The sequence below is a fragment of the Pantherophis guttatus genome, chromosome 1 (assembly GCF_059756535.1).
Source record: "Pantherophis guttatus breed Tessera chromosome 1, ASM5975653v1, whole genome shotgun sequence".
NCBI classification, from domain to species: domain Eukaryota; kingdom Metazoa; phylum Chordata; class Lepidosauria; order Squamata; family Colubridae; genus Pantherophis; species Pantherophis guttatus.
Genome location: NC_142063.1, coordinates 11,871,632 through 11,889,081, shown reverse-complemented (window position 1 = coordinate 11,889,081; position 17,450 = coordinate 11,871,632). Strand labels below are relative to the sequence as shown.

Genomic DNA, 17,450 nt, shown 5'->3' with positions numbered 1-17,450 from the left:
AGCAAATCCTTCGTAAAAGTGATTGCATTACATTCTTGATTAAATTATCTTTCCACTGATATATAATTTTATGGTGCTATTCCAAAAGAAAAAAATGGTGTTATTAGCTAGTTTTAGAAAAGACACTTTCCCCAAAAGGTTTCCACAATTTTGGCCACTGCTGTAGGTAGGGCCGGGCCCTTGCTCATTCTGTCTTGTGTTTCTTTTCTCTTTTTTTTTTAGCATTTCGGCCTCCTTTACAAGCTGGTTCAAAGAGTCTCTCGGAAATCCAAACAGCAATGAAACAACAGCGCAGAAGTCTCCTCCTGGTGTCGTTTCTTCCTCCATTGGATCCTGCTTCTCTTCTTCTTCCTGCTCTCCTCTCCTGCAGGGGCAGGATGCAAAAGCTCGAGATGGTAAACAAACAACAAACAAACAAAAAAACTCACCAACCAACACCACAACAACAACCACACTCTCCCACATCCTTGCATTTCTGCAAAAGCTCCTTTTCCTCCTCCTTTTTCCCCTGGCACAGAACTGCAGAGAGACTCAACTCCTTTCAAGACACGATCAAACCTCTGGACACGATTTTTTTCGACCCATTACAGATGGAAATCTTCTCCCGGATAAAATGACTTTTTTTTCCCATCAACCTGTTGCTGCTGGTTGAGAAAAAACATGTGCCATAATTCTAAGCTAGGGAGGGGAGGGAGGGGCAGGAGTCTGGGGTGGGGAGGGCCCCACACCTGCCTGTCAAGAGAACTTGAAATGGGGTGGGGCGTGGTTGATTTTTTTAAAAAAATGTGCACATGTAAATTAAAACTATTACAAAAAAAACCAAAACCTCTTTATTATCTGTGAGCTTGCCTGATTTTGACATTCATTCATTCATTCACTCAGTTCCCATTTTATTTTGATAAATAATTCAAGATGGGGAACACACCCGATATTCCTTCCTTCCTTCCTCCCTATTTTCCCCACAACAACAACAACCCTGTGAGGCGGATTTGAGCTGAGAGAAAGTGACCGGCCCAAAGTCACAAAAAGAAAATTGCAACCTGTGACCCAGAGAGGCGAGGGCCGTCACTGCCGATCAGAAACTAAAGAACCTTCTCTCAGGGATGGTTTAATATGGGTTTTTCCGGGGTTGGTCTTGATGACCTCAAGGTTCTTTTCCCCCCAACGATAACATTTTATACACAAAGGTAAAGGAAACACTATTTCCCCTATGGTATTGGGGGTGCCTAGTGTGCGTAGAACACGGGAGAAAAGAATTGGTCGCATGGAAAGAGATCACAGGACAAAAACATATTTTGGGGAATAAGTTGGCTTTACCAACGAATCTTAATGGGATGTGTTGTTGAAGGATAGACCATGAATGGTGGCTTGAACAGACCCTGGATGGACAGGACACCAGTAACAAGTCACTATTTTGACCAATTAAACACCTTTAGCTCAATGTTTTCCAATCTTGGGAGCTTGTACTCCACCTTGAAGTTCACACATCAAGCTGTTAAGATCGGGAAATAGAGGTAGTCCTTGACTTACAACAATTCATTTTGCGTGTTCAAAGATACCACTGGAAAAAGATGACTTATGACCATTTTTTCACACTTATGACCATTACAGCATCCCCATGGTCATGTGATTTACTTTTGGATGCTTGACAACCAACTCACATTTATGACAGTTGCAGGTTCCAGGGGTCACGTGATCTCCTTTTGCGACCTGACAAAGTCAATGGGGAAGCCAAATTCACTTAACAACCGTGTGGCTTAGAACTGCAGTGATTCACGTAGCAAATCTGGCGAGAAAAGTCGTAAAAACGAGTGGGCAAAACTCACTTAACGAATTTCTCACTTAGCAACATAAATTTTGGGCTCCGTTGTGGTCGTAGGTTGAGGGCTACCTGTGTGAAGGGCAGAAGTGTACAAGTAATCCTAGGCTTACAACCCACATTCATTCAGCAACCATTCCAAGTTAACAGCGGCATTGTAAAAAAAACTTGATTTACAACTGGTCCTCGCACTTCCAACGGTCATAGCATCTCCACAGTCACTTGGATCAAAATCTGGGTACCTAGCAACCAACATGAATTTATGACAGCTGCAACATCATGTGATCGGCATTTGCAACCTTCCCAGCCAGCTTCTGACAAAACAAAATCAACGGGGGAAGCTGGATTCATTTAATGACCGTGTGATTCACTGAACAACTGCAGTGGTTTGCTTAACAATTGGGCCAAAAAGGTGGTAAAATCAGACATGACTTAACCATCTTGCTTAGTAATGGAAATTCTGGTCCCGATTGCATCATTAAGATGATGACTACCTATACTTCTTTAACCTGTGGCTAAAAGCAGTAGAATCTCAGTTATAAAATACAGGTAGTCCTTGATTTAGGACCAACAACTGAGCCCAAAATTTATCTTGCAAAGTGAGAATGTATTGGGTTTTGCCCAGTGGTGAAATTCAATTTTTTTTACTACTGGTTCTGTGGGCGTGGCTTGGTGGGCGTGGCAGGGAAAGGATACTGCAAAATCCCCATTCCCACCCCACTCGGGGGGAAGGATATTGCAAAATCCCCATTCCCTCCCCACTCCTGGGGAAGGATATTGCAAAATCCCCATTCCTACCCCACTCCTGGGGGGAAGGATACTGTAAAATCCCCATTCCCACCCTACTCCTGGGGAAGGATACTACAAAATTCCCATTCCCTCCCCACTCCTGGGGGAAGGATATTGCAAAATCCCCATTCTCTCCCTACTCCAGGGGGAAGATATTGCAAAATCCCCATTCCCTTCCCCACTCCTGGGGGAAGGATATTACAAAATCCCCATTCCCTTCCCCACTCCTAGGGGAAGGATACTGTAAAATCCCCATTCCCTCTCCACTCCTCGGGGGAAGGATACTGCAAAATCCCCATTCCCTCCCCACTCCAGGGGGAAGGATATTGCAAAATCCCCATTCCCTTCCCCACTCCTGGGGGAAGGATACTGTAAAATCTCCATTCCCACCCCACTCCTGGGGGAAGGATATTGCAAAATCCCCATTCCCTCCCCACTCCTGGGGCCAGCCAGAGGTGGTATTCGCCGGTTCTCCGAACTACTCAAAATTTGCACTCCAGAACCTGCTGGATTTCATCACTGGTTTTGCCCCATTTTACGACCTTTCTTGCCACAGCTGTTAAGTAGATCACTGCAGTTGCTAAGTTGGTAACCTGGTTGTTAAGTGAACCTGGCTCCCCCCATTGACTTTGAAGGTCACAAAAGGGGATCACATGACCCAAGGACACACTTCAACCGTGATAAGTATGAACCAGTTGCTAAGCGTCCAAATTTTGATCATGTGATCATAGGGATGCTGCAAAAAAAATGGTCCTAAATCGCTTTTTTCAGTACCGTTATAATTTTGGTCACTAAATGAACTGTCGTAAGTCGAGGACTACCTGTATTTCCCCCGTTTCGCATCCATCCTTTTTACAACACATTCAAAATGCTTGAGAGTGCAACTTCCTCTTGCTGGGTGAAAACAAATTTGGCACCAAGGCCTATTTTGGGATTTCAATTCTGTCTTGAGTGTTGAATATTCAAGTATTACATTTGTTATGTTGCATATATTTGTATTTTCATGTTAATTTATTGGCTGTTTGATAACGTTAAATAAATAGCAGCCGTTGCCCGCACGCGGTGTGCTAAAAGAGAAAGAGAAATGGCTTTTCAGCAAAAATGCATCAGCCGTTCCTAAGAATAACATAGGATTATAATTTTTGCCTTTGTCTCCCCGCTCTTAGAATAGAATGGAATAAAATAACAGAATTGGAAGGGACCTTGGAGGTCTTCTAATCCAACCCCCTGCTTAGGCAGGAAACCCTACACCACTTCAGACAAATGGTTATCCAATCTCTTCTTAAAAATTTCCAGTGTTGGAGCATTCGCAACTTCTGGTGGCAAGTTGTTCCACTGGTTAATTGTTCTAACTGTCAGGAAATTTCTCCTTAGTTCTAGGTTGCTTCTCTCCTTGATTACCATACTTTTCGGACTATAAAATGCGCCGGACTATAAGACGCACCTAGGTTTAGAGAAGGAAAACAAGGGGGAAAAAAATGTTTTTGTCCTCCGCGCCAGTGGTGGGATTCAACCGGTGTAACAACCGGTTTGCTCCGCGCACACGCAGTGCGTTTTAAAACAGCGCTAAAACTTACCTTCTACTGCAGCCCCGGTGAGTAAAACAGCTGAGGTGTGGCAATCCGCTCTACCGCGCCTATCAGCTGGGTTTCAAACAAAGGAAATATAGGTCGGAATAGCCCAGGGGTGGGAGGGCAGGCCCAGCTGATCGTCAGAGCGAACCAGTTCGCTCTCAGTTGATCGTCGGAGCTAATGGTTTGCCCAAACTACCCCGAACCGGCTGAATCCCACCACTTCTCAGTTCGTCCTGTTTTTGCTCTCCCCGGCATCCAGAAGCACACTGCAGGCTAAAAAGGGGCTCGTTTTTGGCCTCCCAAACACTCCACGCGTCCCATTTTCAACCTCCCGGATGCTCGGTGGATTTGGGAAGCCAAAACCAGGCCCATATTTGTTCTATAAGATGCATAGACATTTCCACCCACTTTTGGGCGGCGGGAAGTACGTCATATCATCTGAAAAATAAGGTACTTTCCACCCATTGCTTCTTGTCCTACCCTCAGGTGCTGTTCTGCCCCAGCTACGGACCCCAAAGAATGCAGCACACACAAAGTCCGTACAAACCTTAGTTTACTAATTAAGGACTACTAATGAGCTTTCTTAGTAGTTGTTCGAACACAAGTACAGTTTAAATCAGTCTTTTCTAAACAAGGGCTGTTAATTTAACTTCATTAACAGCTGATAAGAAACCAAAGAATAATAACTCAATTCTGAAGCAGAATTTCAGTATTCAGAAATCAACAGTATTTCAGATAACTAATCTTACTGTGGTTGGCAGAATGCCCAGAAGCAATTTGCAGGAAAACTGATAAGAAAGGAGCAAGAGCCGATCAGATGTTTCTGGAATCAAGACGCAAAGGAATATGAACGAAGTTGTTTCCTGCAAATTGCCTCAGTCGTCCTTCCTTAAATAGGCTAGGGGAATGGTCAATTAGCCCCAAGCCTTACTCTTGAGGAGACCTCCTGTTATTCTATTCTATTCTAAACCCTGTGAGGTGGGTTGGACTGAGAGGGAGGGACTGGCCCAAAGTAATCCAACTGGCTTTCATGCCTAAGGCGGGACTAAAACTCACCTCCTCCTGGTGATTGGCCAAGTCACCCAGCTGGCGATCATGCCTAAGGCGGAACTAGAACTCACTGTCTCCTCATGATTGGCCTAGAGTTACCCAATCATCTTCCATGGCTAAGGCAGAACTTATAACTCACTGTCTCCTGTGGTTGTCACCCATCTGGCTCTCGTACCCGAGATGGAACTAGAACTCACCAACTCCTGGTTCCTAGGCCAGCACTTCATCACTAGCGCCAACTGGCTCTGAACTGGATTTGTGCAAAGAACTCCCTGGTCACCTGCTCCTTGGATCCAAAATGCCCCCCCCCAATTACGCACCGGTCCTTAAAGGGAGCATTACACCCATTCAGGTCTAAAGGGGGAGGAGCATCTGAAGATCTGGGTAGCACTAGGGATGGGCTTCAAAAATTTTAGCAAGGGGTTCTCTGCTCGGTTGCTGGGTGGGCGTGGCCTAGTCGGCCTCCTGCACCATGGCAGGGGTGGGGGTTTGCCCTCCCCAGGCTCCGGAGGCTTTTCTTGAGCCTCCGGGAGGACAAAAAGGGCCTCCCCAGGCTCTGGAGGCCCTCTGAGGGCCAGAAATAAGCCTTTTTCTAGCCTTCCCGAACTTCCGGTAGGCCCGTTTTTCGCCCTCCCTGAGCTTCCGCGTGCGCTCTGCACTTACCTACATCCAAGATGGTCTGCGTGGGGACTCCTGGGAGGGGTGGAGTGGGGTGGGCAGGGTGGGGCAGGGCGGGGCCAGCCAGGAGTGGGATTTGGGGGTTCTCCGAACTGCACAGAATTTTAGCTAGAGGTTTTCCCGAACCCTCATCAGCCCATCCCTGGATAGCCCCAAAACCAACCGGTCTTTTCCGGATTATGATCCAGACTCACGCAGTCCCCAGGCCCTCCAAGACGACCTTAAGAGCCTCACCTAATCAAGCCAGTGTTGGTGGTTATCTTGGGTTACCACCAAGATATATGGATGGTGCCGGACTCACAACTGATGGACCACAATCACACCCAATACAGCAGTGTTTCTCAACCTTGGAAGCTTGAAGATGGGTGGACCTCAACTCCCAGAATCCCCCAGCCAGCGCTGCTGGCTGGGGGATTCTGGGAGTTGAAGTCCACCCATCTTCAAGCTTCCAAGGTTGAGAAACACTGCAACAGCAGAGGTGGCAGTACTGGGCCCTTGAAGCAAAATCTCACCCTTTCACACCCCAGCAAAGGGTGTGAGGGAAAAAAACAACAGCACACTTTTGTTCTCCGAGTGTGGAATTTTTTCAAAGGATGACTTCAGGCTCACACAGTGCGAAAGAGGGAGGAAAAACCCCTGGCGTGTGATCTCTGCCATTTTTCACAGGGGTTTTGGAGCTGCCCTCAAACCTAGGTGTTGGCTCGGGGTGCCGCAGAGTAGAGAGAGCCGATTGAATGAAAAGAACCTGCCCCCCACCTCCCCCACACCCCCACCCGCAAGACGAAGACCACCAATCCAATCCACTGAGATGGAAAGCCCGGCTGAGGAAGACTGGACCCTCCCCACACACACACACAAACCCCTCTCTTATGAAATGCTAGACGAGGATGTGGGGAGTTTCGTGTGTTGAAACCCCAAAATGCTGGAAGTCTTCTCCAGGGGATCTGCTCAGTTCCTGCATCATTTTCTTTTTTTTTCCTGTCTCTCTCTCTCTCCTTTCTGCCCGCCTGCCTTTCCCTCTTTCTCCTTCTTTCTTCTTTCCTCCCTCTCTCCTTCCCATTTCCTTTCTCCCTCTTATTTCCTTTCTTCTTTCCTTCCCATTTCCTTCTTCCCTATTTCCGCCTTCCCATTTTGTTCCTGCCTGCCTGTCTTTCCCACGTTTTCCTTATTCCTTCCTCCCTCCCTCCTTCCCATTTTCTTCCTTCCCATTTCATTTTTTCCTCTCTCCCATTTCCTTCCTTCCTTTCCCTTTTTCCCCTTCTTCCTTCCTTCCTTCCCTTTCCTCCCTCCCTCCCTCCCTCCCTCTTTCTTTTTCTTTCTTTCTTTCTTTTCTTTCTTCCTTCTTTCTTTCTTTTTCTTTCTCCTTCCTTCCTTCCCTTTCCTCCCTCCCTCCCTTTCTTTTTCTTTCTTTCTTTCTTTCTTTCTTTCTTTCTTTCTTTCTTTCTTTCTTTCTTCTTGTCTTCCTTCCTTCCTTCCTTCTTTCTTTTTCTTTCTCCTTCCTTCCCATTTCATTTTTTTCTCTCTCCCATTTCCTTCCTTCCTTTCCCTTTTTCCTCTTCTTCCTTCCTTCCCTTTCCTCCATCCCTCTCCTCCTTCCTTCCCTCCCTCTTTCTTTCTTTCTTTCTTTCTTCTTTCTTTCTCCTTCCTTCCTTCCTTCCTTCCTTCCTTCCTTCCTCTTTCTCATCCACTTCAGCATTAAAACACCCTTTTGATGAAGAACCAATTTTCCAAGTGGGGCCCCTCCATAGACTGAACTGAAGGAACGATTAAATGGTATGTACTTTTAAAAAATCCTCTTGATTCCAACCATGGGATTCCTCTCTTTGTCCTCCCAGCAACCCATCCCTGGGTTATCCTTTGAAGCCGGATTTTCACCTCCTTGATGCCAAAGTTCCTTTCTGCCATCCCACGGAGGATTTTGGGATCTTCTGAGCCAATGTCTCTGCTAGTGGGAGCTCAGTTTAGATATCCCACTCTACCTTGTAATGATTCTCTCTCCATCTCTCTCTTTCTTTCTTTCTCTCTCTCTCCCCTCTCCCCCTTTCTCTCTCTCCCCTTCCACCCTCTCTCCCCTCCCTCTCCCTCCCCCTTTCTCCCTCCCCCTCTCCCTCCCTTTCTCTCCCCCTCCCTCCCTTTCTCTCTCTCTCACCCTCCCTTTCTCTCTCTCCCTCCCTCCCTCCTTCCTTCCCTTTCTCTCTCCCTCCCTCCCTCCCTTTCTCTCTCCCTCCCTCCCTTTCTCTCTCTCTCACCCTCCCTTTCTCTCTCTCCCTCCCTCCCTTTCTCTCTCTCCCTCCCTTTCTCTCTGTCTCTCTCACCCTCCCTTTCTCTCTCTCCCTCCCTCCCTCCTTCCTTCCCTTTCTCTCTCTCCCTCCCTCCCTTTCTCTCCCCCTCCCTCCCTTTCTCTCTCTCTCTCACCCTCCCTTTCTCTCTCTCCCTCCCTCCCTCCTTCCTTCCCTTTCTCTCTCCCTCCCTCCCTCCTTCCCTTTCTCTCTCTCTCTCTCCCACCCTCCCTTTCTCTCTCTCCCTCCCTCCCTCCTTCCTTCCCTTTCTCTCTCCCTCTTCCCTCCCTCCCTCCCTTTCTCTCTCCCCCTCCCTTTCTCTCCCCCTCCCTCCCTTTCTCTCTCTCTCACCCTCCCTTTCTCTCTCTCCCTCCCTCCCTCCTTCCTTCCCTTTCTCTCTCCCTCCCTCCCTCCCTTTCTCTCTCCCTCCCTCCCTTTCTCTCTCTCTCACCCTCCCTTTCTCTCTCTCCCTCCCTCCCTTTCTCTCTCTCCCTCCCTTTCTCTCTGTCTCTCTCACCCTCCCTTTCTCTCTCTCCCTCCCTCCCTCCTTCCTTCCCTTTCTCTCTCTCCCTCCCTCCCTTTCTCTCCCCCTCCCTCCCTTTCTCTCTCTCTCTCACCCTCCCTTTCTCTCTCTCCCTCCCTCCCTCCTTCCTTCCCTTTCTCTCTCCCTCCCTCCCTCCTTCCCTTTCTCTCTCTCTCTCTCCCACCCTCCCTTTCTCTCTCTCCCTCCCTCCCTCCTTCCTTCCCTTTCTCTCTCCCTCTTCCCTCCCTCCCTCCCTTTCTCTCTCCCCCTCCCTTTCTCTCCCCCTCCCTCCCTTTCTCTCTCTCTCCCTCTTCCCTCCCTCCCTCCCTTTCCCTCTCTCTCTCTCCCTCCCACCCTCCCTCCTTCCTTCCCTTTCTCTCTCTCATTTTACCACCCGGAAGTGTTTGGAGTCGCCCCCAAACGTGCCCCCTCCGTGCTTTACCGGGCTGTGACTCTTTCAACAGCTTCCACCCGCTGCCGATCCAGGAGAGCAGCTGTCTCTCTCGGCCCTCCCTTCCCCCTCCCCATCCCCGGGGCTCTCAATACCCTCCGCACACCCGAACCAAGCCCGGCCGGTCGTGGTCGTGAACGTCGCGGGAGGAGGCGGCTGCTTCTCTCGCGACCCCGGGGAAACCCCCCCCCCGCCTCCTCCTCCTCCTCCCCGGGTCCCTCTTCCTCCCGCCACCCCCACCCTCCATTTCTCGCGCGGCGGCGCTGCAGTTCCGCGTCCGTCCAGGCGGCGTCGCTGCGGAGCGTCCGCCTTTTGTGGTCCTGATGCTGCGAGCGCCACTTCGCCTCCCTCTGCATCTCTGGTCGCCGCCCGCAGCTCCCGTCTCCGCGCCGCCCGCAGCATCCTCCTCCCGTGTGGCGCCCGCCCGCCCGGCCGCGTCGGCACCCGGGGCATGGCCAGACTGCCGGCCAGCGAGCCCAGGCGGCAGGCGCAACCCCAGCAGCAGCCGCCCCGCGCCTCCCCCATGAGCGGCGCCGCCGACCCGGAGGGCATGAAGGATCTGGATGCCATCAAGCTGTTCGTGGGCCAGATCCCACGCAACCTGGAGGAGAGGGACCTCAAGCCCCTCTTCGAGCAGTTCGGCCAGATCTACGAGCTCACCGTGCTCAAGGACCGCTACACCGGCATGCACAAAGGTAGGGCGACGGGGGCCCCCCCACCTCTTTCAACCCCCCCCCCCCGTTCTCCCCCAGGTTGGCCCTCTCCTCTTCCTCCCCGCCTGGATTTCCTACCTTTCCAACCTGGCTTTTCTCCCCAAATCTGTCTCATTAAACGGGATGGACTACAAATCCCATATCAGGATGGGAGCTGTAGTCCGAGACAATTGAGGTGGGGGGAGGAGCCCCAGGCTGGACAGCAGGCATTCTCCGCCTCCCGGTGCTCTCTGCCCACCCCCCACCTCGCTTCCCCCTCTTCAGCTGGGTTTCCTGCATCCCTTTTTTGAGCATCTCCTGGGTGTTTCTCCATCTTTTTTGTCACCCTCCCTTTCACATTTCTCATTTCCTCTTGATTCGTTCTCCCAGTCGTTCCTTCCTTTCATTCTGGCCGCCCGGCTTGCGCTCAACACACATCTGGGCACACACCCGCACATGTGCGTTTTCCTCTCTCGCACACAAACACACACCTTCCCACCTTCCCTTTTTTTTTTGCTGTCCACCCAGCTGTCCCATCCGATTTTCCTGCAACCAAACAACAGCCCCTTTTCTTTCCAGCCATTTTATTTCAGGTTTTCCCCCACCCCCGTGGTCAGCTCTTGGGGTGCGCCGTGACATAGACAGGAGTCCAAGCCCTTATACACACAGAAACCCTGGACTTCAGGCCTCATACTCTGTATTTTTTTCCCCCCCAACCATGATATTAAGAAGCTGGGAAGGCCCTGTGTCTGGTATTGTTTGCAAATGAGGACCCGGATTGTGGGGGCAATAAGCTGACTTTGTATAAAAAAAGAACACCGCTTGGGGGGGGGCGAAAACCCTACTAAGCAGGTATATACAAAAGTATGAAGGCTATTGCTTAACGTATTGTAAGCTGCCCTGAGTCTCCGGAGAAGGGCAGCATATAAATCGAACCAATAAATAAATAAATAAATACATACATACATACATACATACATACATACATACATACATACATAAATGAAACATGGTCGGAAAGAGGGCCCTAGATCTCATATCAGCTGGGCTTCTTTCTTTCTCACCCCAGAATCATCTCCTTGTGGAGATGTATAAAGAAGAGGTAGTCAAGCTATTCTCCAAAGCACCTGAGGGTAGGACAAGAAGCAATGGGTGGAAACTAATCAAGGAGAGAAGCAACCTAGAACTAAGGAGGAATAGTGGCAGGAATTGGGTATGTCTAGACTAAGGAAGAGAAGGACTAGAGGGTGACATGATAACAGTCTTCCAATATCTAAGGGGATGCCACAAAGAAGAAGGGAGTCAATTTATTCTCCAAAGCGGATGGAAAGTAATCAAGGAACGATCCATCCTAGAAGTAAAGAGAAATTTCCTGACTGTGAAAATAATTAACCTGTGGGATGACTTTCCTTCAAAGGTTGTGGGCACTCCAGCATGGAAGTTTTTAAGAAGAGACTGGACAACCATTTGTCTGAAATCTATAGGGTTTCCTGCTTGAGCAGAGGGTTGGACTAGAAGACCTCCAAGGTCCCTTTGAACTCTTGTTATTCTGTTGTTATCCAGAGGCCTTTCTCGCAGCACTTCTGTCTCAATCTCTTTCAGTCATCTTCACATTATTTTTTTTAAATTCCTGCACTCAAATTCCATCTCTCGTCTCCCTTTCCCCCACCACTGCTGCCAACCTGTCTCATTTTATGTTTTTTACCAGCCTGCAGGCCACTCCCTTCCAACTCTCTCCTGTATTTCAATGTGTTTTTAAAGATAATAATAATAATAATAATAATAATAATAATAATAATAATAGTAATAATAATAGTAATAATAATAAAAAATACCAAAAAACTGGAAGGTCTGTGAAAGCAGAGGGAATGCGGTTGCATTTAAAAAAATATTTTTGCATTCAAGAAACAAACGCAAATTTGGGAAAGGGATCTTGGTAACTTAACCTAGTGGATCCGAGCTAAATACAAATCCTTTTTTTATATTATTATTTAAATCAGCTTTATGAAAACAAAATCCTAATGGAGATTCAGGTCTTAGGGCAATGATGATAAACCTTTTGGGCTTGGCTTCCAAAAATTTGGAAAATGCCTAACTTGATTCTGTTGGTGTGTCAAAAACAAAAGAGGAACACTTCTTTACATATTCATTTATTTTACAAAAACCACAATGTATCCATGAGTGGTGCTTTGTATTATATAAAGAAAGGTCCAATGAATTACAAGTAAGACTAATTTTCGAAGTGAGAGCACATCCCATGTTCAGGCAGCCTTTGAAAATCACACAGGTAGACGTCAACTTATGTTCATTTAGTGACGGTTTGAAGTTAACGCAGCACTGGAAAAAAAGTGACTTATGACCGTTTTTCACACTTACGACCATTGCAGCATCCCCATGGTCACGTGATCAAAATTCAGATGCTTGGCAACTGACTCACATTTAGGACCGTGGCAGTGTCATGTGATTCTCTTTTGCGACCTTCTGATAAGCAAAGCTAATGGGAAAGCCAGATTCACTTCAAGTCCTGAAGGCTGTTGCCTCCCTCCTTAAGTTCCTTATGCCTTAAGTTCCAGATGTTGGGGTGGCACCAAAGAACCACCCCAACACCTGGAACTCGCCCCTAGAGCTTTAGGGCTAGAAGGGGCCTTGGAGGTCTTCTAGTCCAACCCCTGTCCCAAGGCAGGAGTCCTCACACTATCCTGGACAAATGAATGTCCAATCTTTTCTTGGAAATTATCCAGTGATGGAGCACCTGACGATGGCCTTCTGGCCAACTTCTCACCTGCAACCGATTGGTCACCCTGAATTGCTAAAAGGTGCTCCTAGTCATAAATCAAAGACTGAACCCTTTGAATATCAACTGTTGGGCAGTGAAGAATGGAGTGGAGTGGAATGGAATGGAGTGGAGTGGAGTGGAGTAGAATATAGGATATGGAATAGAGTGGAGTAGAGTAGAGTAGAGTAGAATATAGGCTATGGAGTGGAGTGGAGTGGAGTAGAGTAGAGTAGAATATAGGATATGGAATGGAGTGGAGTAGAGTAGAGTAGAGTAGAGTAGAGTAGAGTAGAGTAGAGTAGAATATAGGATATGGAATGGAATGGAATGGAGTAGAGTGGAGTAGAGCAGAGCAGAGCAGAGCAGAGCAGAGCAGAGCAGAGCAGAGCAGAGTAGAGTAGAGTAGAGTAGAGTATAGGATATGGAATGGAATGGAATGGAATGGAATGGAATGGAATGGAGTAGAGTGGAGCAGAGCAGAGCAGAGCAGAGCAGAGCAGAGCAGAGTAGAGTAGAGTAGAGTATAGGATATGGAATGGAATGGAATGGAATGGAATGGAGTGGAGTGGAGTGGAGTGGAGTAGAATAGAATATAGGATATGGAATGGAGTGGAGTGGAGTAGAGTAGAGTAGAGTAGAGTAGAGTAGAGTAGAGTAGAATATGGGATATGGAGTGGAGTGGAGTGGAGTGGAGTGGAGTAGAGTAGAGTAGAGTAGAGTAGAGTGGAGTGGAGTGGAGTGGAGTGGAGTGGAGTGGAGTGGAGTGGAGTGGAGTAGAGTAGAGTAGAGCAGAGCAGAGCAGAGCAGAGCAGAGCAGAGCAGAGCAGAGCAGAGCAGAGCAGAGCAGAGGATATGGAATGGAATGGAATGGAATGGAATGGAATGGAATGGAATAGAATAGAATAGAATAGAATAGAATAGAATAGAATAGAATAGAATAGAATAGAATAGAATAGAATAGAATTTTAAAGCTCCATTAGAAAAATCACTTGATTCATTTATTTGTATGCGTCCTTCAATATTTTTACAAATAACTTAAGCGACAAACATATCCAACTTAAACCTTCCTCTTCCTCCTTTCACCGACCGGCTCCTTCTTTCTAGCCTGGCGCTTTAACCACTGGACAAAACTGTTTCTTATTTTATTATTAAAGCTTAAGATGTTTGCTAAGTTAAGCATAAGTGTGTTATATTGACACAAGCCATGGTGTTTTGTTTACCTGGGTGTGGTAGGCTTAAAAATCTGGTGTGAAGTCAAGACTAGAACTCACAATCTCCCAGTGATTGGCTCAGAAACCCAGTTTCTGAGTCTTCCAGTTTCTAGCCTGGTGCCTTAAATGTGTTATATAGACATAGTCATGGTGTTTTGTTAAGCAGAACCATTTTAGCCAGTAAGCTACTCTAACCAACAATCATGGTTAATTTAATTGTTATTTTTCCTTGTACGTTTTTAATTCTTTTCTTCACTTATGCTTTTATCATACGCTTTTATTACGATGTTGCAAACCGCCCGGCGTCACTTCGGCGAGATGGGCGGTGCAGAAATTTAATAAATGTATATACATTCGATACCTAAAGAAATCCGCACGATTTAGCTATCGCCGCATCCTGCGGCAAGGAGTTCCGCAGGCTAATTTTATACCCTGACTTCGAAGAGAATTAGTTGTTTGGTTTTGGGAGGGACAGGAAAACTATTTCTGGCTTTGGAAGTCGGGATTGCAGCTGTTAATTTTGCCACCTTCTCCCTGGCGCTTCAAATCCTAATTTTGGCCCAGCATCCTGGCTCATCGAAACTCATATTCAGAAGTCCCAGTTGGGTGCAATAAATCCCCCAGGAGTGGGTTGAACAGCTGGGAAGTGCCAAAATGCGTGGCAGGTGGGCTGAATTTGCCGTGCGAATTCTGCAGACTTGTTTGTGTGTGTGTGTCAGTTTGTGTGTGTGTGTGTGTGTGAGAGAGAGAGAGAGTACACGCACTCGCAGAGCTGAAATCATGAGTAATTTCTCCTCTGGAGAATTCTTGTCTGCTTTATTCACAATTTTCTTTGAATTCTTCCCAAACCCAGCAGAATAGTGGAAGGAAATTATGCAGAGGGGAGGGGGTTTGTGTCAAATCTCTAAAGGTCAGCTTGATGGGTCTCCCCCCCTCCCCCCAATGAACACAATGGGACTATTTAATGTGTATAAGAAGAAGAAAAAAAACGGGAAAAGAGAGATCAAGATTGAAAATGGACCAGATCCAGCAAGTGGCTATAGACCAAAAAGATGCAGGGGGAGCAAATTCCCTAATCTATTCCATTCCCCCCCCCCAATTTACCATGAAGCTTTATTTCCTTCTCTTTCTTTCTTTCTTTCTTTCTTTCTTTCTTTCTTTCTTTCTTTCTTTCTTTTTCTTCCTTCCTTTCTCCTTTTCTTCCTTCCTCCCTATTTATGTATTTATTTATTCATTCATTCATTCATTCCCCCTCCCTCTCTCCTTTCTTTCTTTCTCTCTCTTTCCTTCCTTCCTTCCTTTCTTCCTCCCTATTTATGTATTTATTTATTTATTTATTTATTCATTCATTCATTCATTCCCCCTCCCTCCCTCCTTTCTTTCTCTCTCTCTCTTTCCTTCCTTCCTTCCTTTCTTCCTCCCTATTTATTTTTCCTTCCTCTTTCTTTCTTTCTTTCTTTCTTTCTTTCTTTCTTTCTTTCTTTCTTTCTCCCTTTCTTTCTTTCTCCCTTTCTTTCTCCCTCCCTATTTATGTATTTATGTATGTATGTATTCATTCAGTCATTCCCCCTCCCTCCCTCCTTCCTTCCGTTCTCTCTCTCTTTCCTTCCTTTCTTTCTTCCTCCCTATTTATTTTTCCTTCCTTCCTTCCTCTTTCTTTTTCTTTCTCTCTTTCTTTCTCTCTCTCTCTCTCTTTCCCCCTCCCTCCCTCTCTGCCTCCCACCTTCTTCCTTCCTTCCTTCCTTCCTTCCTTCCTTCCTTCCTTCCTTCCTTCCTTCCTTCCAAACTTATTAAACATCCATCTCCCTCACTTTCCTCGTAATGCAAGAAAGGGGACTGTCCAACTGGCCTAAAATCAACCAGCGGGCTTTGTGTCTAAGGCAGGATTCGAACTCATAGCGTCCCTGTTTCTAACCAGGCACCTGTCTCAGTAATATTCCCTGAGTCAAGGCTGCAATGTTTCGGCAACCCTTCGGCCTGCAGTGGCTTTGAAGGGGAGTGTGCATTGGTTGCCTTTGTTTTGTAATTTAACTTTTGAGAGAAAGTACACAGATGGTCCTCGAGTTACGACGGCACCGGGATTTCCACTGCGCAGTGATGTAGCTGTAATATGTGACATCACGTGACTGCATCACTAAACGACAGTAATCCTGGAAGTCCCTTTGCTATCGTTAAGTGAGACTTGCTGGCTGTTAAGCAGGCAGTGCTCATGACTTCCTGCCAGCTTCCAACAATCGAAGTCAATGGCAGGAAGTTCAAAATGCCAGGCAGTTTGCAAGGAGGCTGGCAGGCAGGTAAGTATTTATGTACTTGACTTTTTAATCTTACTTATATTGTTATCTATAAATAACTTAAGGCAACCTAATATACCTTCCTCTTTCTATTTTCCCCATAACAACGGTCCTGTGAGGTCCGTTGGGCTCAGAGAGAGTGATTGGCCCAAAGTTACCCAGCCAGCTTTGATGACTAAGGCAGAACTAGAACTCACCATCTCCCAGTGATTGGCCCAAAGTTCATCCACCTGGCTTTCATGCTTAAGGGAAGACTAGAACTCACCACCTCTTGACGATTGACTCAAAGCCACCCAGTCGGCTTTCATGCCTAAGGCGGGACTAGAACTCACTGTCTCCTGATAACTGGCCCAAAGTCCCCCAGCCAGCTTTCATGCCTAAATTGGGACTAGAATTCACAGTCTCCAAGTGATTGGCCCAAAGTCCCCCAGCTAGCTTTCATGCCTAAAGCAGGACTAGAACTCACCGTCTCCTAGTGATTGGCCCAAAGTTCGTCCATTTGGCTTTCATGCTTTAGGGAAGACTAGAACTCACCACCTCTTGATGATTGGCCTAAAGTCATCCACCCAGTTTTCATGCCTAAATTGGGACTAGAATTCACAGTCTCCAAGTGATTGGCCCAAAGTCACCCAGCCAGCTTTCATGCCTAATGCAGGTCTAGAACTCACTGTCTCCTGCTTCCTAGACCAAACTGCTACTGCTGGGTGGGAGAGGGAGTGAGGGTTGTCTCTGTGTGTGTGGCCGGGGAAGCGTAGTGCAAGCTTAGTGAGCCTCAATGTGGCTGTACAGATTGTTCAGGTGGCCAGCGAGGCACAACATCCATGTAGAGAGGCTGGGAAGGGCCCGTAGGTTGTTGAGACTTACCAGAGCAACTTGTGACTTTCCTTGCCTGCATCCTCATTGATGTTGTTTGTGTGAAACTGGCCGGGAAGGTTGCAAGTGGTGATTGTGGGTCCATGGGACTCACAACCATCATATTTATTTAATTAATTAATTAATTAATTAAATTTCTATACCGCCCTTCTCCCGAAGGACTCAGGGCGGTGAACAGCCAGAAGATAAAACACAGAAATACAAAATTTAAAATGAATTAAAACGAATTAAATAATTTAGGCTGAATTTTAAAATACCCCATAATTAAACAAATTAAAATTTATGTTTAAAATTTAAAATTTAAATTTAAAAAGGAGAAGATTTAGGCCAGGCCAGCTTGATGAAATAAAAAAGTCTTGAGCGTGCGACGGAAGGTGCGCAGATCCGGGATCCTCCGTATCTCCGGGGGGAGCTCGTTCCAGATGGTGGGTGCCCCCACAGAGA

General features: G+C 47.1%; 2 protein-coding genes and 1 long non-coding RNA gene across 9 annotated transcripts in view; 2 read left to right on the top strand and 1 right to left on the bottom strand.

The window, feature by feature from the left end:
• The window catches only part of NCLN (nicalin), a 47,593-nt gene extending 46,755 nt beyond the window's left edge, over window positions 1-838 (top strand). For 2 of the 4 annotated variants that reach the window (XM_060681552.2, XM_087872568.1), the window contains exon 15: window positions 223-838. In XM_060681552.2, coding sequence (XP_060537535.1) covers window positions 223-282 — 60 coding nt within the window. In that variant the 3' untranslated portion in view covers window positions 283-838. The remainder of the gene's footprint in view (window positions 1-222) is intronic. The other 2 variants (XM_087872665.1, XM_087872620.1) reach the window with 2 other exon arrangements.
• On the bottom strand, window positions 314-9,238 carry LOC148116331 (uncharacterized). Its single transcript, XR_015728670.1, has 2 exons — window positions 9,155-9,238; window positions 314-4,251 (listed from the first exon to the last, which is right to left on the bottom strand). It is a non-coding gene; the product is annotated as an uncharacterized LOC148116331 (long non-coding RNA).
• CELF5 (CUGBP Elav-like family member 5) overlaps window positions 9,098-17,450 on the top strand; it is a 106,770-nt gene continuing 98,417 nt past the window's right edge. Inside the window, exon 1 of one of the 4 annotated variants that reach the window (XM_060681561.2) lies at window positions 9,098-9,858. In XM_060681561.2, coding sequence (XP_060537544.1) covers window positions 9,615-9,858 — 244 coding nt within the window. In that variant the 5' untranslated portion in view covers window positions 9,098-9,614. The remainder of the gene's footprint in view (window positions 9,859-17,450) is intronic. The other 3 variants (XM_060681567.2, XM_060681558.2, XM_060681557.2) reach the window with 3 other exon arrangements.